Below are 23048 nucleotides of genomic sequence, written 5' to 3' on the forward strand. Positions count from 1 at the left end.
ACACACACACACATTCTGAGGTCACGGGGAGGGACAGGGCATGGACCAGGAGGGGAGGGTCAAGTGGGTGGACCTTGAAGGCTTAGTTTTTTAGGGAGTTTAACCAATCCAAGGGAACCTGAAGCCTTCACCTGGTGTGGATCTGCCAGGTATTGCTGCTGGAAAATATATGGGCTAAGATGGCAAGGAGTTTACTGGTCGCATCTCTACAAGTTGATAAAGTGAGGTTTTCCTAAGTTTCTATTTTATCTTAAAAAAAGAAAATATTTATGATCTGTGCTGCATTCTTAAGAACTATGAATCATTTCATAAATGTATAAAAGGGTTTTCTTTAAGTAAAGAATATATATATTCAGATAATCAGACAGTTTTTTTTTTTTTTTTATGCAGGTCTGAACTTGTATGAAAAATTGAAAAATTTTTCCAACAAAAGATTCTTCTCTGAAACTCGAGAGTGGGTGGTAGTCTCACATGTCACATCCTCGTAGGCCTTGTCACACCTTGACAATTAAGACAACAAATGACTAGTGTATGTGAAACAGTGGTGTACGTTGAACTCTTAGTTTTTTGGCCCTTTTTCAATATATGCGGAGTGTATGCCTATCATATGGGTAGCAAGTGAATTGCTAATTGAATGTGTTCATACCGTACTGCAAACTGATATGAAACCATTACGTGACGTATGGCACTGAAAGGTGAAAGTACTGAGTGTGTGAGGAATGAATGGGTAATTTTTAAGTAGCATACACATAATGATCAAGTAACATATGTTCATTGATTACATGACATATGTGACTGTATGAAAAGGTTGTTGCAAGGAGATCTTATGTTGCAACTACAAGTTTTTTTTTTTTTTTTTTTTTTTTTTCAGCCATGGGTCATTGACCAAGAAATCAACTCATGATAGTTTCAAATCTATGAGGTCATTCTAGTGTTACAGGATAGCAAGCGGGTACTTTCTTTTCAGCACTTCTGTACTGTCTTGCTTTTTAAAATGTTCTAAACATGGCATTTATGCAATGAGTACATTTTTAACACATCATGTACTATAGTGGTACCTCAGATATGAATTTAAGTTGTTACATAATGTAGCTTGTATCTCAAATTGCTTGTATCTCAAAAAAAAAAAAATTCCCATTGAAATACATTGAAATGCCATTAATCCATTCCAACCTTCCCCAAAAAGAGCACCCCAATTATTTTACATGTTTTTAGGTAAGAAAAAGGTACTTGTAGATAACAAATATTGTATAAAAACATAAGAAAACATAAGAAAAGAGAATATAGTTAATGGATAAACTACTTTTATAACATATATTTATCTTGGAAGGGTGCATTCCACAGGACATTACCCTGCCTCATCTCACCTCACTTGAGACTGTGGTCATGTGTACAAATATAGCCACCCACAGGAGACCGCTGCTCAAATAACCACAGAAGAGCTCATTGACGACTCTGTAAACATTATTCATAGAATAAATTAAGTTTTAAATAGCCAAGAGAGAGAGAGAGAGAGAGAATAGAGACCTCGCTGTGGAGAGATTTGTGTACATTGTTCTTCCCCCCCACCCCCGTTAATGATAAGCGCCAGCATAAACCACTCTTTAATTTAGTGTTTTTATCTTGGAAATAGACATTTTCAGCTAATGGAGGTGAATCGTGGAGGAGGAGGAAGGGAGGAAGGGGTGCAGGCACCATTCACACATAAAATATGAAACGCAAATTAAAACGGCTCTTTCTGTAAACATAAAAAAAAGGTAAGTAAATAGAGTGAAAATGATTAAAGAACAGTCACAATGCACGAGATCAGCAGGAAACACGTAGATACCAGCTCAGCTGAGGCTGGACCAGTGCGTCAACTAGTGGCAGCATCCCGAAGCATGACTTTTATCTCAAAATTTCACTCATATCTCAAAACAAAAAGTAACCTAATTGTGGCTCGTATCTCAAAAAACTTGTATGTTAAGTAGCTTGTATTTCAAGGTATTACTGTATTTGCATTCATTGCCATCACATCGAATGTGATGTGATTGTTTGCGCTGTGTATATGTTGTACACTACATACATTTGGTGCACATCCTTTGATCATTACATACTTGACAGCAATCTGTTCTGGGTTCGCTGGCCATCTTACTAAACGAATACAACGCATGAGGAACAATCAGAGAATGAATGATAATAGTGCTAACATATCCCCAGCATATACATAATGTACTGGCCATATGCTGGCCTACATTAAGAATTTTGTACATACTAAAAAAATTCTTGCTCTCTCTGCGTACGTGTGACACTGTACTTCAACGCGCCCCAAACAGTGGAACAGCGCATCCATAACTTATTCAGTGTATGTTTTCTAAATCATCAAGGTGTGACAGGCACTTCAGGAGTACCTTTGGAATAGGCAACAATTCTTCTCATTTTTGTGTCTGCTTTTTTAGAACTTTGGCTTGTAAACTCATTTAGATTACATTAATTAATGTATGGTTAAGTTATGAAAATACTTTCCGACTATAGTACTTCTACAGTTATTTACTCACACATATGGTCATTTACTGTGTACACTAGATGGTTGGCCCATACTACTATCAGAACTTCCCATTACAATCACCATCAAAGATACAATTAATAGGAAGAACATAGGTATTCTTTAGGCATTTCATATTAGTAGAAAATAGCCAGCCTCTAACGAGACTTGAATTTGGATCAGTAAGAGTTCCTTGTCCAAGTCCTGACCACTTGTTCACCACTGTTCCTTTTTTTTTACTGAGTTTCTTATTTCCTTTCAGATGATGATGATGTTGACAAGCAGCTAACAGCAGCTAACTTGGCATTGATTGTGGAGAATGCAGCAAGTGAAGATCAGATGGTACAACTGCCAGCAGTACAGGCAGCTCGAAAGCTGCTATCTTCTGACAGAAATCCACCTATAGATGATCTAATTCAATCTGGCATCCTTCCTATTCTCGTTAAATGTTTAGAAGGCACCGACAAGTAAGCTTATGATATTACTACTTGCTGTTGTAATTTTTCTTATACTTCTTTTTCTTATTTATTTATTTGTTTATTTATCATTGATGAGGGAGTTTTTTCAAAAGTAGGTTTGTGTCTAGGTAGTGTAGTGCCACTGTGGTTGTTTACTTTGTACTTGGATGGTGGTGTAAAGGAATTGAGTAAGAGGCATAGGTTAGAATTTGATAAGTGAGAAAGGCTATTGCATCTGAGTCAGCTACTATTTAATGATGATACAACTGATAGCTGAGAGGAAGTTGAAAAGACTGGTGTAGTAGTTTGGATGTGTTTGTAGAAATAGGAAGCTGAACAAGAATGTTGGTAAAAGTAAAATAGAGTAGATAAATGCTAGAAAGAGATAGGTGGTGAAAAATGGATATTGAAAGATAAGTGGGAGAAGAACTGGAAGAGGTGAAGTGTTTCAAGTAGAGTAAACCCCCACATTTATCAATCCTATTAGTCTGCTGAAACCATCGCTAAATTGGAATTTCGCCAAATTTGAATACTACTTTAAATATGGAAAAATACCAATCAGTCATTCATCCGCCCAAAGTCCCCATTTCAAGTCCCCATTTACAGCTGCAACATCGCCACCTTCATGAGAATCAGCACCCGCAAACCACTAGTGGAGGCCATGGTGATAGCGAAACTCGCTAAACAGCAAGGATGGGAGCACAAAAATTGAGTTCACACGCTTGATTAACGCACACAATAGCTCAAGTGTCGAGTGGGAATGCCGGAGACACTGTGGGGCTGACATCACGGCCAGATAGATACACGATTGGCTCAGAGCAAGCGGGAGGCGAGACAATTGGCTCAGAGCAAGCGGGAGGTGGGACAGTGTAGCGCGGTACATTCGCTAAATATGAGAGAAAATCGCTAAACTTGAGGGCTTGGCCTTTTTCCAGACAATCGCTAAATAAGGGTTTCGCTAAGCTGGATTTCGCTAAATTCGGGGGCTTACTGTACTTGGGATCAGCAGTTACAGTGGTTTGGAGAAATGAGACAAAGGTTAGGAGTACAAGGAAAGTATTTGGTGATTTGAAAATAGTCTTTAAACTAGAATCATAACATTAGTTATGATTCTAAAAGAGTAGTGCCCACTGTGTTGTGTGTGTGGTGGTGAAACATGGAACATGGGAGTACCAAAGGAGAATGTAATGGAAATTCAGTGTTTGAGAAATATGTGGAATGATATGGAGGAACATATAAGAAAGTAGAATGGGTGTTTGAGAGAATTGTTGGTGAGCAGATCAGTGTGTGTTAAGATAATTTGGGGATGGACAGAAATCAAATAAAGAGGCAGAATGAAGAACAGAAAAATTAAAACATTGTAAAAAGATGAAAAGATAAAATTAACTAAAATGACAAACAAGACTATGAATGACTGGTCATTAATCACCCTGAATAGAATGGGATTGGTGCTGCACTTGTAGCAGTCAGTGCAGGCTGTGATGATGGCCAGGTTTTTGTAGGCGCAAAGGGCTTGTCTAGGTGACAATGCATTACGGGGAGTAGATCACTGTGGCAAGGGTTGAGCAGTTTGAGACTAAACTGCCTGAGGCTGGCCACAGAGTGGTCAGCAAGAGTGGTGAGTTGCATGGTGATAGAGATTCAAGGATTGCAAAACTTTTGATGGTAGAGCAATGTTGTTTAATCGTTGAACTTTTTGTAGAGTACTTATTTTCCTATGGTCTTGTATAGTGCTTAGAGTAGATGCAAGGGAGGAGTATGAATTATTTTGCCTTTCCTTACACAAGCAAATGTGACTTGTTTACAAAGTCTTGTTTAAAAGTATCCATCCTATGACATAGAGTAAGGTGATGAGATGAGTGGGGAATGATTTCTTATTCTAAGTAGCAAGGGACTGGAACAAATGGAAAAGTTATTTATTTTTTTTATATATAAAGAATAGAAGTAGAGATGAACCATATTGGTGTGGATGAGCGAACAGAGGTTTATTAAACATTGAATGGAGTTTAGAGTAAAAGAAATATCTTTGGGACTAAGAAAATGAAATGTTCCAGAAATTTGATGTATCTTCTTTTTGGTAAGGCTGTGAGACATGAGCACTTGATGCAAAGTTGTGGAAGAGAATAGTATTGAAAACTGTGTTATAGAATACTTTCTAATGTGAGATGATTGTGTAAGAGTGAAAGACTGAGTCAGAAATATATGTCTATTTCAAAATCTGAAATATTTCTAGTCCCAAACATTCTGAACAAAGGATTATCAGTTGAGTTTATTTCTAAAGCTGCTATAAAAACAAAGCTGTGTAAATACATCTCAGTATAGGTGTAATATCAGTGAAATTTAAGTGTTGTAGGTCTTTTCATAGTACAATTATCATAATCTTGAAATAAGTGTGTGTTTACAAATCCTAACTAATGAATATGTTATCTTAGGTAACTTGAAGATTTTTGTTCTTTATCAACTAACATCTTAGATTTGTGTTCCCTCAACAGTCCTTCACTGCAGTTTGAAGCAGCGTGGGCCCTCACCAATATAGCTTCAGGCACCTCAAGGCAGACACAGGCAGTGGTCCATGCTGGAGCTGTACCTTTGTTTCTTAAGCTCTTACACTCTTCAAGCCAGAATGTTTGTGAACAAGCTGTCTGGGCCCTAGGTGAGCAATGCATGTACTATATCATTCCTCTTTTTGCTGTTTCAGATTTCAGTCTTGAGGAAACTAAGAGTACTGGTGATTTCAAGTACCAGAGATTCAGTAAACTTGAACATAAATTCTTTAAAACTTGTATATGTACTTTTTATATCGAAATCTTTACAACTTCATTTTGTATGTATTTTTTCATTTATGTACTTATTGTGTATATTTTTTTTCCAGGTAATATAATTGGTGATGGGCCACAACTCAGAGACTATGTCATTTCCCTGGGTGTTGTCCAGCCTCTCCTTAGCTTCATAAATCCAGAGATACCCATTGGATTCTTAAGGAACGTTACTTGGGTTGTCGTAAATCTGTGCAGAAACAAGGAACCACCACCACCCCAACAGACCATAAAGGAAATATTGCCTGCCCTCAATATCCTCATCCATCACCAGGATACCTCAGTAAGTTTCTCTTTTCCACTTAACTTGCAACCGTTTGTAATTTGCTGATTAATCAGGGTTGTTTTATTGGCTAGTCTTCTACTTAAAGGTCATTGCAAATTCTTTTTAATATATATTGCTAATTCTGCTATATATATATATATATATATATATATATATATATATATATATATATATATATATATATATATATATATATATATATATATATATATATATATATATATATATATATATATATATATATATATATATATATATATATATATATATATATATATATATATATATATATATATATATATATATATATATATATATATATATATTACCTCTTTGTAATATCCTTATTTACAGTAAATTCTCAATACATCAATCTTAAATGAGGGGTAGACTACTGACAATTAAGGCAAAGATTCTAAGAAAACAGTGTTTGGATTGCCCTCTTACACACCTATTTTTGTTTAGTATGCAGGCAAGTGGTGGGTGTTGCAAAATGTATCATTTGATTAAGGTTAGTTCTTCTCTACTATCTGGTGTGTGTGTGTGTGTGTGGGTGCAGTGCACACTCAACATTACCACACACACTCTCCCTCCCTCCTACCCTCAATCACTCCCCTGCTGCTGCTGCTGCTGATCAAACTTTTAGCCTCATTTACCAACCTTTGTTCAATATATCAGATAGATGGTCAGCAGGCCATATTATGTTGATAAGTGCAAAATCCAGTATAACACAATTCAATACAGTGAGAGTTTACAGTAATTTCACTTATGGGATTTATTGCTTATGAGTCTTTCCCTTATTTCAGGTTTAAGTTATAACTGATCTTTTCTCTGATAATTTTTCTCATATCTTCCTCCATACACTGTTTCCAGATATTCTTTGATCTATCTGTTGTTCTCCTTTCAGCTACATCCAACACTGGAACACTCTCGTGAGTGTATGGCACTTATCCCTCTTCCCTCTTCCTAACATGTTCATACCACTTCAGTCTGTACCTTCCTAGCACATTAATTATTATAAATATCAACTTTCAGATCTTGATGTATAGATAACATGTAAAACTCTTTCATCAGATACTGGTGGACACCGTCTGGGCACTGAGTTACCTCACGGATGGTGGAAATACAAACATTCAACTGGTCATAGACAGTGGGGTGGTACCAAGGCTTATACCTTTGTTGTCTCATAAAGAAGTCAAGGTTAGTCTTATGAGAAGTCACATTTTTAATGATTTCTGGTATCAAAATGTAGATACTAAAACACCTCCACATATTAGTGCGATATTTTTTGGATCCCTTTCAATATAGTCTTTGTAAGAGTGATGGCTACAGCCAACTAACCCCAATACAAGGAGAGCAAAGGTAAGAGGTGTTGGATAAAGCATTAGTGAAGGACTTTGGTGAGTGACTGATTTGTAATACAGTAAACCCTGCTAAGTCAGACACGAATAATCTGGATATCAGGTAAGTTGAATACTCAGGAATTTTTTATCCTATTTGTTTATTCATTATTATATTTGATCTTTTTCTACATTCCATTCTGAGTGCATTGGTAGGCATGGTTGCTCTTTGATTAAGTAATTTTAAGCCACTGGGCTTATATATTGGCTAAAATACCTCCGATATCTCTTACATCGTTTATGTTATTTGAGGAGTTCGCCAAGCTGTTAGAGACACAAAAACAGGCTCTTGTGCTGTAGCATTGCTAGCTCATCAAGATCAGTGTTTACACAACTGACTTACTAGTCAAGAAGCAGTGTCTACCTTGGCTTTCACTCACATAAGAGATATGTTTTCAATTCAAATGTTCCATGCATGTAGTACCTATTAATGTAATATGTTAAACAGACAATATCATCTGTTAATAGTAACAGGTGTGCAAAAGTGGGAGAAAAAAATCTTGGCTAACTTGGATTTGCCATCCCTCCTTTTGGTTTGGCTTATGTGATAGTTACTGTATTTCTATACATACATAATAATGTGTGTTTTTGGGCTGTGTGCTGAGGGTTGACAAAAAGAGAGAAACAGAATAAAAGAATGGTGAGAGATTATGTTGAGTAATTGTGGTTTTTATACAGATTGGAAGAATATGCTTTGCGTGTGGGTTATGTTGAGAGAGAGAGAGAGAGAGAGAGAGAGAGAGAGAGAGAGAGAGAGAGAGAATGTTATTGGTGAGTGACTATAGTTTGCACACAAAATGTAAAATTTTAAGGAATATACTATCAGTCTAAAACTGGTGAGAAAGGGTTGTACATGGCATTGACTAACCATGGATTGTATCACTGAAATCCATGATTGAAGAGTTGGACCCACATGGACATACATCTTCTGTGCACAGACCTGTACATGGTACCTAAAAGTAATGATTAATGTTACCATGACTTTAAACAAATTAATTTCTCAAATATGTTTCACATATGACATATGTATTCACACACACACACACACACACACACACACACACACACACACAAAAAAAAAAAAAAAAAAAAGCACATAAGATATTTGGATTAACATATAAAACATTAACTAATATTAAAATGGCATTTCATTACATGGACAAAGATATGATGAAAATAATATTATGAGCATGATACATCCAAAGTTGGAATATGCAGCAGTGGTGTGGTCACCAAGCTTAAAAAAAGATATAAGATTAGAATAGATCCAAAAGATAGCTACAAAGATGGTGCCAGAGCTAAAGTACCTAACATATGAGGAAAGGCTGAAGGAAATGGGACTACCAACCTGACAAGATAGAAGAGAACGAGAAGACTTAATAACAATGTATGAAATAGTAAATGGCATTGAAAAGATTGACAAGGAAGACCTGGTGTTGGTGACAGAAGAAGCTGCACAAGATCAGGATGAGGCAGTGTGTGAAGGATATTAGAAAATCCAGTTTTCCACATAGAACAGTGGAAAAGTGGAATGCATTGAGTGATGAAGTTGTTACAGCACCTAATGTGCATAACTTTAAAGAAAAATTTGATAAATGGAGACAGGACCCGATGAGCCTCGCTGGAACCTTATACAATACAACTAGGTAAATACAAATAGGTAAATACACACACACACACACACACACACACACACACACACACACACACACACACACACACACACACACACACATGAAAGTATGGTAAATCTTGCTTTCTGACAGGTTCAAACAGCAGCTTTAAGAGCTGTTGGCAACATTGTGACTGGTACAGATGATCAGACACAAGTTGTGCTCAACTGTGGTGCATTGTTTCACTTCCCTGCTCTACTTACACACCAGAAAGAAAAAATTAACAAGGTTAGTCACGTTGTCCATGAGTTAAAGCAAAGTTAATTTATTTGGTAATTTATTAGATGCTATATAGTTACATGTCTGTTTTCTTTTACTGTGAATTTAATTCTAACTTCACATAATGTATTTAAAGAGGAAAACTTTCCTTCAATATGAAGATAATGTTGACATAAGTCTAGTATTATTACCTTGATTACCATGTTAAGTGTTTACTTTTACTCATAGGAGGCTGTATGGTTCTTGAGCAATATCACAGCTGGTAACAAGCAACAAGTGCAAGCTGTGATTGATGCAGGTCTCATTCCCATGATCATCAGCCAGCTAACCAAAGGAGAATTTCAAACACAAAAAGAAGCTGCTTGGGCTATCAGTAATCTCACTATCTCAGGCAGTAAACAGCAGGTGAGTACAGATTCCTTGCATACCCAATGATCTGTATGCACATTGCACAGCTTTTTTATTTTGAAGATCTTTTTTTTTTTTTTTTTTTTTTTTTTTTTTTTTTATTACATACTGTAATTCACTTAGTTTACCTCCCCTCAACCATGGAAAATGATAGAAGGGCCTGTATCCTTAAATGAACTGTTCCTCCATTGTTTTTAAAAGCTAGAGAGGTGATCATTTGAAGTCTCTCTCTCTCTCTCTCTCTCTCTCTCTCTCTCTCTCTCTCTCTCTCTCTCTCTCTCTCTCTCTCTCTCTCTCTCTCTCTCTCTCTCTCTCTCATCATACATGATCTAGTTAAACTACTACCAGAATCATGAAATAGGCAAAAGTAATGTTGGCAGCATACATTGTAGCTACACGTTGACCTTTAAGCTTGTGATGGATGTTACACCACAATGCAGGATGACAAAAAAATTTTCACATCCATCCAGATTTCCACAGTTTACCTTCCACAGGTTTCCCCAGTAACCCACTTATTGACCAATGCTAAAGAAGAATCAACAACTGAGTGAGGTGTGCCAGCTGTCCCTGCCTGAATTCTAACTGTGGCCTGTAGATTTGTGGCCAGGCATAACAACCATTAGTGCACCTTTGAAAATCCCAATAACTTTCACTGCCAATCTAGATTAGATACTGAAACATTTAGTAATATGAACCAAGGATAGATGGACTCCACAGTAAAGTAACACCATTGGTCATTGTATTATTACTGCATAGATTTGTGGTAACTTGCTGTTATGTTTATGTATATACTTATCTTAATTTTTTTATATATATATATATTTTGATATTGCAGTTCACATATTATAATGAGATATTTATCTTCATATTTCAGGTTTCGTATCTTGTAAGTAAGGGTGTCATTCCACCTTTCTGCAACTTGCTGACTTGTAAAGATATTCAAGTTATTCAAGTGGTCCTTGATGGCATCTCCAACATCCTCAACAGGGCGGGTGATGAGGTGGAGGTGGTGGCAAATATGATTGAGGAATGTGGCGGTAAGCTGTTAAGAGTGAGTGAATGGGTGAATAAATGTGGCCATAGACATGCTAGGTACTCGGATATTGTAAGGAAGGAATAAGTGAGTGAGTGAAGGAATCTAAGCACCAGGTAATAAAGGATGAAAAAAAAAAAAAATGGTGTATTAGTACTTGACAAAGATGGTGGCCAATAGTCAAGAAGAAATGGGAGTTACATACATAGTAAGTGAATGGCAAGGTGTTAGAGGTTATTCAGATCTTCAGTGTGACCATGAACACAGGCACATCATCACCAATTAGAACTTCATGTAGGCCACTTAAAATAGGGAAATTAACACTACTACTTGTGAAGACAAGACCAGAGTATGAGATTACAATTTATATATGTGGCTTAGTCACATATATGATTAGAGAAACAACTTCCATCTCAGATAGTTTCAGAATAAACTTTTCTTCTGAGGTTTTACATCTCTGGTTTAAAACTTTTTTTCAGCAGCATCAGAATTGCATAATCTAGTAGTTATTTTGCTACAATATATGTTCTGTAGTATTGCCACTTGTAATAAACTTGAAGGTATAGAACTTTGTCATATTCAAAGATTTTGTGTCAAAAGTTTGAATTATTGTCCAGCCATAACTGATGTTAGCCAGTTTTACTAACTTTAGCAAGTTGTATTTACTTTTGTCTTTGAAAATAACCATGATTATTATGAATGAAAGTCACTTTATTAGAGTTAGTAATGTTCTTTTTCCTTTTTTTTTTTTCTTTTCAGGTTTAGATAAAATTGAATTTCTTCAGAACCACGAAAATGTTGATATATATAAGCTGGCTTACAGTATAATTGAAAGATACTTCTCTGAGGATGTGAGTATTGTCTGTTGTTCATGTTTGGTTTTGCAATACATTTTCAATTCATGCATGGAGAGATGGACAGAGGTACTCTTGTAATACAGCATGTCTTCAAATCTTACACTGCTTCTTTTCTCTTTTCCAGGAAACTGAAGATCCTAGTTTAGTTCCAGAATCGACAGAAACAGAGTATGCATTTGATAATAATAGTACTAGTGAGGGAGGTTTTCGCTTTTAGTGACTATTGGCTTATAGGTATATTTAATTTACTCAAATAATGAATCATATAATGAGTGGTAGGTGAAGCTTACATATAGCTGTATTTTTAATATTGAAAATAGAAAACTACTGTTTCAAAGTGTGTTATTTTCACACTTACACCTCAGAATACAAGTTTACACATCATTGTTAATAGTCCTTTACTGTTGATATTTCTGTACATGTCCACATCTCAATGAATAACTAAAATTTGCCTGAATTATTCATCATTCATTCAGATTTACTAATTATCATTATATTTGAATTATTTTATCAGTTTGGTGAAATTTGGCATACTTGTTGGAGTTTTGAAGTGTACAAAGAAGGTTTGTACCAGTACATGTCTTAAAGAGAATATCTGTGCAGACCAACATCTTGAAAATGCTTTCACTGCTGAAATTGGACTCAAAACAAATGAAACTGGTAATTACATGATATCATAAAATTTTCATTGTAAAGAAACCTATGTGAATTACAAACAATAACATTATAGTAAATTTTAAAACTGTTTGACCGAGTTACAAATAGTCATGATCATAGTGAGGAATGTATTGATGAAAAGTCAAATAAGTGGGAGGAAATCAGGTGATAGTTACATAATGTGGCCCCTGTGGTGGTCACAAGGGCTATTTGGAAATGTTAGCTACACTTCACAGCCAGTCATTTAAGTAGCTGTTCGCCATTGATAAAGTGTCGAATGAATTGGTCATTGTCAAAGCTTACTGAGCTCTCATGACACCACAATGCCCTGCCTGAAATGATATTATTGTGGCATAAATGCTTCCCTCTGGCACACATTGCTTTGGTTTTGTAGGTTTCTTCTGTTTATCATTCTTTTTATGTAGCATGTATTTTATGTTTCAATTTTTATTATTTGATACAAAATTTTCAAAATTACACACACACACACACACACACACACACACACACACACACACACACACACACACACACACACACACACACACACACACACACACACACACACACACAATAATAGTGGCTGCTTCTATATTTGATGAGTAAGCAAAGACAGTTTTTTTTAGATTGTGTTGTGAATTTGTCATTTCCTAGAAAGAGTATTTGAATACTTGTTTTATTTTTGTTTTACATGTTGGGTGTGGCTGTGTGTGCGTGTGCATACGTGCGTGTGTGTTTATGTGTGTGTATGCATTTTCTATTGGTTATAAACAATTTTCAAAAGTCCTCCATATATCTAGGGGTAAGGGGCCTCTAAAGTCATATATGTATTAAGCAAACAAAGTTTATGAACTTCCCACTATGATAGTTATTGAGAGTGGGAGGGTGACAAGACCAAAATGTCTGGTAAGATATTGTTTATTTAGTATGTAAGAGAATTTAATGACATGCTTTTTAGAAGAAAAACATGTTATTGTTAATGATATAAATGAAGGCAAGTTGTCATCTTTTCAAGTTTTGACCATAGTGTGGAGTTCATGAAGGAAAAGGGATTAGCAAGTGGCACAAACTTCATTCACAGGTATTTGCTTCATTTGTATTTTTCTTAGTACTTTTGTATTAGTACCATTGTTATTTGAGACAGTAAATACTTAAATATTTATTCATAATGTATGAGGTCCACTCAAAAAGTTGAATCTTAGGCGGAAAAGAAAATGACATGCTTATCAACATGTATTTTGGGTTCTGAATCTAATCTCTGTTGTAGTGAATTCACAAATTTAGCTCAGTGGTACTTCAGTAACAGGAAATATTTCTGTGAGTCCTATTTTGGCATGGCTATGTTTTGTTATGTTCTTTATGATATATTCTTAGCTCATTTCAGAACTTTCCAGATGGTATATTCATTTGTGGAACCCAGAAATCACAAAGAGCTATGTATAGCAAGCAGGAAACCTGCTTAAGCTGAGGAATTCTAAGCTTGGTTAAGAAATCCTGGATCAGGTACAAAGACTAAGGAGTTGTTATGCAGCTGCCAGTGTGTGTGTATCACAGGCACAGTGTTCCCCCCCTTCCTAACTATTTTATGGATATCATTAAGAACCTCTGCTTGATGCTATACTGTTTGTTGACAGTTTAACCATCTTGTGCATTTCCATCATGCATAACATAATGGTCACGAGAAGTTAACATCTGACTTTTTTTCCCTTTTAGGTTTGGGGAAATAATAGTTATTATTATATTCACACTGTTTCCTGAGTTTCGAAAGGAGACTGGACACTAATTTTGTGATCACTCTTTACATGCCTAAATCAATTATCATGAAATGGCATGTGCTAAGCTACTACTAGGATTTGGTGATAGTTTTGCAGATAACCAACCAGCAGTATATCATGATCAACCAGCACACTCGGTTAATGAGTGGTTGTCAGCTTGTTAATAGTATTTATGAATGCTGAAGCTCAGCCATCTGTAAATTGGTTTAAGCATTCTATAGGATCATAGGATCAGTGCTAAAAGGTTTTGGAATTTATTGAAGTAATGCAGTAACATTGTTCATTGATTCTGTCATTATTTATAATGAAAATGTGACATGCACACATTGGCTGCCTGGCACCAACAAACTCCTCATATGAGGCTGTCATTCAAATCAAGCTTGCACAGTAAAGTTACGCACTTCATTCCATTATCTCCTCTTGGCTCCAGCAGGTTTCTGGATAGTAAATAAGCTTGGTTGACTTTTTACCAGACCTCATGTAGAGAAGAAATTAAAGGATCCTTCCCTTCCATGCATTGAAAGAAAGTCACACAAAAAAGTTGGATATGTAAAATGTTACTACATCTCTTTTTCACAACTAAACATTTAATGTCAGCAACAGCAAAGAGTGGTGGAAGCACATTGTTCACAATTTTGACACCATTGCTTTTTTATTTATATGAATACATGAATTGAAATATTGCTTAAGCTTTCAGATGTATTTCAATTCTATATAGTTATTAAAAAAGCATTGTCAGATATATATTTCCAATATTTTGTAAAAGCTTCAGGAAGAATGTTATCAGTCTGCTAAATATATTTTCCTTACACATGCAGTCATCAGGGATCAAAGACAAAAATCATGCATTTTCTGATTTTTCAGAGGATCATTGGTATAAATATACTCATGGACAGAGAGTTGAATGATCAGCCTTACTCACATGTGCTATGTTTAACAATTTCCCTTAGTCTTAAGTCCTCTTGTGTATTTAGAATCATCAGCAGCATATGGTTTGATACTGATCTTTATTTTCTCGAACAGTGTTGGATAACTTATGAATCTCTTTTTGTATCCATATATGACTTCTTACAATTTCTCAACATTGGTAGATTGTTGGCAGATCAGATGATTTTTTAAGATTGCAGGAAATTGCTAAACAAGGTGCAAGTGTGCAGAATGTTATTTGACTTTTGACCATGACTGTAGAGCAATAGATTTCATGCAGTTTTTGCATACATGATTTTTGGCTGTTCCAGTTTTATTGTATTGAAAGCTTGTGTGACAGACTATATTTAATGCAGGAGATTATAGGCCAGTTATTTAGTTTTATCATGGATCTTTATCTCTCTCTCACTTGCCACCACATGCATTCCTAAGCCTTAATTGTCACCATCTTAATTGTGTTTTTCAGCATGTGCATTATTTACCTTCCCTGACCTACTTTCATATTGCAGTATTCATTCTTACAGCAATAATGCATCATATCTTTTTGCTTATTTGGAAATAATTTCAGTAATCATGTTAGCCAAACACCCACACATTGCTACAGCATAATGATATGACTGGAAAGAGAAAGACAAATCCCAAGGAATAGTGTAGATATATAGACAAGAGCAAAGAGATTAGCAGCTGCATGTAAGTTTTAAGGAAGAGGAATTACATATACTTAATAGTTAGTGTATTATCATAAAATATAATTTTTATTGGTGCCAGTGAGGAGATCCAGTACAGTGTATACTTGTGTTTAAATTTCAATATACTGTTGGTGAAGACTTGTAAGTTAGTGGTAGGTGTATATTGGTGGTTACATATCCATGCTGTCACTTACCTAACTCATGTTGCTCACTATCCTTCCCTCTCCACGTCAATGAACTTGATAACTAAAGAGCAAAGGAAATGGGAAGCATCAGATTCTATCGGATGTCATTAAGAGATCAGTTAAACACATTTGCATACCAGGATAGAGATAAAGTATCAATTGTGATTTGAAAAAAAAAATTATGCCAAACTGTTGATGACTAAAAGTGTGACAAATCAATTTAGTGTTTATTATTCATTTATATCCACTTGGCAAACACCCGTACCAAGAAGGATAGCAATATACTGATTTGCCACAACTGGAAAAACATTGTATACATTGGCTACACCTTTATGCCTATGTATGTACAAAAAGGCCAGGAATCATTTGCTTAGTACTTCAGTTACTTTATCCCACCACTAAGCCTTTAACTGCTATGACTCCTTGTCAAGCTTTATAATATTTTCTAATGTAAATCTAAGAATATTTTTTTTGGCAGACATCACTTATAAAAAGTGATCGAGTAGTTTAAACATTTCAATGTCTCCAGTTTTATGTTTGTTCATTAAAATCATAAATTGAGTAAAAAGTGTCATATTGTCATGAATAACCATAGAGTGAAAGGAGTTACTGGCCTGGTATATTTTTTATTTATTCGTTTTCATGGCATACTACAAGTTTTACCATTATTACTGCTTTTGTTTTTCATCCTTAGTGTTAATTCATATTCGCATGACATTATTACCATCAGGAGAGGTCAGAAGAAAATAGCCTAATCTTCTAATGTTGGAACAGTATGAAAATTTTATTAAACACACCGTACACTGGCAAAATAGATTTATATTCTCTTGATAAGAATGGTCTTCCCATCGTATTGACTGTGATAAGATTGTACCGTACATCTGTCATCACATTGGACGCTGACTCACGTGTTGAGAAGCTATGTGAAAATGAAAGAAAAAAACTGATTAAGATCTATGAAAAGATCATCTCTTACAATAGGAGTAATGAGAATAAAAAAGGATGAGAGTGAACAAAAAGTCTTGTGCTGTGAGAATGCAGGAGGAGTGAGAACATGGAGTTAACAGATTAGTAGTTATCAATAATTGCATTTCCTTTTAGTCTCAATCATTCTCCTCTCTCTCTCTCTCTCTCTCTCTCTCTCTCTCTCTCTCTCTCTCTCTCTCTCTCTCTCTCTCTCTCTCTCTCTCTCTCTCTCTCTCTCTCTCTCTCTCTCACACACACACACACACACACACACACACACACACACACACACACACACACCGTGTGTAGTGTAGTGGTTAGCACACTCGACTCACAATCGAGAGGGCCGAGTTCGAGTCCCGGCAAGCAGCGAGGCAAATGGGCAAGCCTCTTAATGTGTGGCCCCTGTTCACCTAGCAGTAAATAGGTACGGGATGTAACTCGAGGGGTTGTGGCCTCACTTTCCCGGTGTGTTGTGTGTTGATGTGGTCTCAGTCCTACCTGAATATCGGTCATGAGCTCTGAGCTCGCTCCGTAATGGAGAAGACTGGCTGGGTGACCAGCAGGCGACCGAGGTGAATTACACACACACACACACACACACACACACACACACACACACACACACACACACACACACACACACACACACACACACACACACACACACACACTTGATAACACATGCTGCATTATGATTTTCACATATTACTACTTATATTTGTGTTTTATTTGCTAAATTGAGCCAGTGTATTTGAGTGGTCATCACCACACTAACATTTCAGTAACCAATATAACTCAAAGTCATTGTTACCACCAAGATCATACCACTAACTCACTCTTGGTCTGTGTTCTGCTTCCAACTGGTCATGGGTGTCTTTATGACTATGACAAGTATTGCAGCTATTTTTTGGCTGCATTGTAAAAACCAGCTTAGGAAGGCTTTCTCCAGTAGTTGCCATTCCTCATCAGTAGTCTCAGTATGATTTAGGGACAGAGTAAAGTTAATGAAGGAATCACTGACAGGAGCAATAATTAGGTTTTGGGGGGAAGAAAGAAATGGAAAGGAATTAAGAAATATCAGTTGTAACTTGATGATGAAATGAAAGCAATATCTAAACAGTAAAACCTGTGCAATGAAAGATAATCATAATATTATTTTGCTCAACTGATTTTTAAAGAGTTGTTTGGTCCTTATTTGATTTGTTATGCCCTTGTTAAATTGATTTACAGGTTTTAGAATATCAAAGTGTAATATTTTGCTGGAGATATTCCTGAAGCAATTTTAAAAGTTTTCTATTATTTTTAACTTTTTTTTCCCCATTAATTACAACCAGGTAAATATTCCTTGATTTTGTCCCATCTTTTCTATTTTCAGTAACTTGGTATCTTTTATTCTGTTAAATTCTTCTTTTCCTCCTATACATTGAAAATGAATGGTTTCATAAACATTAAATGAAACAAGGAAGTCTGATTGCATGTATGTATTTATTCCTCTAGTTATCAAATTTTTATTTTATGAAATATTCTTAATTTTTGTCATGGATGGATTCTTCTGGTGAATTATGGCAACGAGTCAATATGTTTTTTCACATAGAAGTTTGTTTTAAATTCTACGACCTTGCATTTTTCTCTCTCCATTAGTTTGCTACTGAATATGCACAGCATTTTATGTTTTTTGACAGCACAGCAGTCCTCATGGTTTTAAATAAGACAGTAGAATTGATTATCATGTTGAAAAGATATAGAGATATGAACTTTTTCAAACAAAAGAAAATGCTGCCTGAAGCCACAGGACATATATGCTGTAGTCCTTCCTCTGCATGCCTTAGATTAATTCTCAAAACTGACTCATGTCATTGAGTCTGAGGACATTGAAACACTGTACATAATTGTTGCTGATACGTCTTCCACCCACTGATTGAATAACCTATCTGAAATATTGATTTTAAGAGATACAGCAAATTTACTTTGTAATCCTTTAAATTAAAACCTCTAATGATTTTTTTGAAACACACTTATATAGACAATATTGTGGTATATATTATGAATAAGATAATATAAAGTCAATTTGCCATGCATTTTTCAAAACAAGCCATATTTAGACAAATCAGTGCACTGCCCAGTGGAAGTATTACTGTGTTTACATTGTTCTCAGAATTACAATGCAAAGACAGGTTTACAATGTTCTCAGAATTACAGTGCAAAGACATGAACACAGTATACAGCAGTGCATCATATATATATATATATATATATATATATATATATATATATATATATATATATATATATATATATATATATATATATATTAATAAGGATTGTTAGCATTTCTTTTTTGTTTGATTTATGAGTGACCCAAGGCAAGTAGGTTGAGTCCATTAACATAGCTTCCCAGCATGTATGAATAAACTGTGTTGACAGTGACTATTGGAACAAGAATGGAGCATATTGTGATTCAGGACTAAAAGCAGATGTTCATTGCTGCACTTTTATCTCTTGTAACATGAATTATGCAGTTCTGAATTAAATACTAGAACAGGACAAAGTTCTAATACAAATAGGTAGCTAGCTATTACAGCTGTGAGGAGAAGGCATCTATGGGATTGAATGGAACAATCTCTCTCTCTCTCTCTCTCTCTCTCTCTCTCTCTCTCTCTCTCTCTCTCTCTCTCTCTCTCTCTCTCTCTCTCTCTCTCTCTCTCTCTCTCTCTCTCTCTCTCTCTCTCTCTCTCTCTCTCTATATCTCTCTCTCTCTCTCTATATATATATATATATATATATATATATATATATATATATATAGTCTGGAGTAAACCATGAATGTTTAAGAATAATCTTTGCAAGTTAGGAAAAAGCTAGTTTTGATCAGAAGTCAAATAACTTATTGCACTCGCATTATGTTTTGCCTCAATCTGGGTAAATGACAAGAATCTATCAGTAATCTGATTTTTTTTTAATAAGACTGACAGTAGAACAAAGGATTCAATTAAAAATGCAGCAGAGTGAATAGAACAAGTTAACATCTGACCATGACTATACTGTGAATAAAAATTTAATGTTTGCAATCAATTACAATTGTGACACTATTTGACTGAGACAGAAAAATAGTTAGAGATTCATAGAAAGTGCTTGGCTTGCAAAAGAGGGTAGACTAAGCTTTACTTACCAGTTCTTTTTAAGTAGAAAAGAAAGTTATTGAAAATTAATTGCATAAATAATTTCTCAAAAAGTTGAAAGATTAACTGAAAAACCACTTATCAGAGAGCTTAAGCCATGTAATGTCCCCACTGGCACTTTTTAAAAACCCCCAAACTGACATGAAGGCATGTACTTGGAATGAGAGACCATTATAAGGGATCAAGCCCAGGAGATCCAAGTAAGTTGTCTTGGACATCAGGATCATAATGAGGTTAAGGTCCTGATGTTTTTGTACATCATGTCACAACTCATGAAATGGTGGAGCAAACCAATGATCAGGTACTACTTGATCAGAACAAATATATTGACACTTGACTAAAAGTTTTTCCATATTATTTGTCTGTGTATATGTATTAATATGCATGCACAAATATAAATGTCCATATGCTGTGAGAATGCTACAAGGATATATTTATAAATTTGAAAGATGTGTAGATGTGAGTAAAAGAAGTGTGTGTGTATGTACATGTATATGTGTGTGTGTAATTCACCTTGGTCGTCTGCTGGTCACCCAGCCAGTCTTCCCCATTACAGAGCGAGCTCAGAGCTCATAGACCGATCTTCGGTTAGGACTGAGACCACAATACACTCCACACACCGGAAAGCGAGGCCACAACCCCTCGAGTTACATCCCATACCTATTTACTGCTAGGTGAACAGGGGCCACACATTAAGAGGCTTGCCCATTTGTGTGTGTGTGTGTGTGTGTGTGTGTGTGTGTGTGTGTGTGTGTGTGCGTGCAAGAATGAGTACTGATGTATTGCATTAGCTGTCGGAGTAAACTTAACGAGTGGTTTGAACCATTCTCCTAAACTGTGACATTTTAGCATTGCCCTTTGAGATGTTCATATGAAAGTTTATCACACAAATCAAATATCCCTCTTTTATAATAACATCCATTACACTAATTCACTCATTGCCTCTTTTTGGTAATTGAAATCCCACAGTTTCTCAAAAGATGGACATTACTTATAATCATATATAGATTATATAAATCATCCATGAAGTGCCAGACTAACATCAGAAGAGTAGATTGACAAGTGATAAACAAAGAAGCATCTTTCTTTGCCATACTATACACTACACAGTGACTTTCCATGCTCCTCATCAGTTGCATATGGGAAGAGTGTCCTAATGAATATCAATTGGTAGCTGGAGGAAAAAGAATTGTAAAGTCAGAACACAAATTCATTTCATCAACTGTGAAAGTCTGACTGGTATCCACAATGTTGCTATTATTATTATTATTATTATTATTATCATTATTATTATTATCATCATCATCATCATCATCATCATTATTATCATTATCATCATCATCATCATTATACTTGGCCCTCAATTTAAGGGATTAAAAGTGGTGGAAGGTTGATCCATTGCTTGAAAATACCTACATATGATAAATACTGCTATACAATGAAATTACCATTTTGTAAGAGAACCAAATTCTGTAATATATTGAGACAACTGAATAATTTAGATTCACATGATTATGCTTTTCTTGTTCAGGAAACAACTTGGCGCAAAGCAAACACAAGAATTAAAGCAGGAACGATCAGTGTACATACTTATATTCCTTAAGATTCAAGTGTGGACTGAGGCATGTGTGGTGGGACCAGTGTTAACATGGTGCATTAGAACCCAGGACATTTGTTCCAGATTTGTGGCTAACTCGTAATCTTTTAGGTTACTGCCAATCAAGTGGGCCTTTTCTTTCTTATTTTTTGTGACCCTCGGGCAGCTTCCCCTATTCCATAAAAAAGAAAAAAAATGGTAATTGCACAAAGTTAACATATTTCGATAACTTCCATATCTGCCTCCCTTCAAACACAGGACAATTTTCCTTTTTCTATAATTTTATGATATATGTTGCAGTATATAAAAATACATTTTTTTATTTTATTTTATATTAATAGGATTTCATATGTGTTTATTGTTATTTTAGATTTTTGACGTTTCTAAAAGCATTAATTCCAAATTTGTTGTACTGTTAGGATTTATTTAATCGAGGGCCATGTGTATTATTATTGTTGTTATTATCATTATTATTATTGTTATTATTATTATTATTATTATTATTATTATTATTATTATTATTATCATGTATTATTACATATTATTATTATTATTATTATTATTATTATTATTATTGCTATGATTATTTTTATTATTATCATCATCATCATCATCATCATCATCAGTAATACTACCTTTGCCACTCAAAACATATTTGCACTTGTTAAGCTGTTGTGCTCATATCTGTGACATCCTGACTCTAATATAGTGCTCCAAGAAAACAGACCCAAGCATTATGCCTTATTATAGATGAACTTGTAGTACTGCAGGCTATGTCAGTTGTGTTAGAAAATATTTTTCAAGAGTCACCCACCACCTTTGTCATTATAGTTTGTTATGGGTGATTGTGGACTACGGTAGATACAAGCAAAACAGATTGTAATAATAACCTTTTGCAAACAGAAGGAATATCAGATACCTCTATTTTCTTCGTGTTGATTCTCTTAAGAGAATATATGCAAACTGTTGAGGGAAAAGACAATCAAAACAGCTAAAGCATTATGAAATAGAGTATATATTATTTTCCAAAACATTGAATTTTTCCAGACTAAGCATTAGTGTTAAAGTTGTATACGAGTTTTGAACAGGTGAAAAGCAGCAGAGTGTTGACAAGTTAGACATCTAAGAGTGTTCAGCTATTCATATAGCCTTACTTCCTAAGATCCTCTCAATTTTTTTTCCCCCCACTCCCAACACTGCCTGTTCTCTTGCAGTTAACCTTGTTCCCCCCCAAATAAGTAAATAAATGAAGATGTTTGTTGGCATATTTTACTGAATATTGCTTCATTTAACAGTCTTATAGTGAAACTAGAGTGTAAGTTTATTAATTGCACGAATTGAAAGCTTCATTTATATATGTTAAAGAAATAGAACAGAATGTTGCATCTGTACAACA

At 35.2% G+C, this 23048-nt stretch overlaps 1 protein-coding gene across 1 annotated transcript in view; it reads left to right on the top strand.

Moving 5' to 3' along the window:
* LOC123518074 (importin subunit alpha-3-like) overlaps positions 1-16973 on the top strand; it is a 29950-nt gene extending 12977 nt beyond the window's left edge. Inside the window, exons 3-11 of the mRNA XM_045278659.1 lie at positions 2787-2991; positions 5475-5635; positions 5855-6081; positions 7159-7284; positions 9251-9385; positions 9605-9781; positions 10659-10821; positions 11577-11668; positions 11799-16973. Coding sequence (XP_045134594.1) covers positions 2787-2991; positions 5475-5635; positions 5855-6081; positions 7159-7284; positions 9251-9385; positions 9605-9781; positions 10659-10821; positions 11577-11668; positions 11799-11891 — 1379 coding nt within the window. The 3' untranslated portion in view covers positions 11892-16973. The remainder of the gene's footprint in view (positions 1-2786; positions 2992-5474; positions 5636-5854; positions 6082-7158; positions 7285-9250; positions 9386-9604; positions 9782-10658; positions 10822-11576; positions 11669-11798) is intronic.
* The last annotated feature ends 6075 nt before the right edge of the window (positions 16974-23048 follow it).

This window comes from Portunus trituberculatus, chromosome 43 (assembly GCF_017591435.1).
Source record: "Portunus trituberculatus isolate SZX2019 chromosome 43, ASM1759143v1, whole genome shotgun sequence".
NCBI classification, from domain to species: domain Eukaryota; kingdom Metazoa; phylum Arthropoda; class Malacostraca; order Decapoda; family Portunidae; genus Portunus; species Portunus trituberculatus.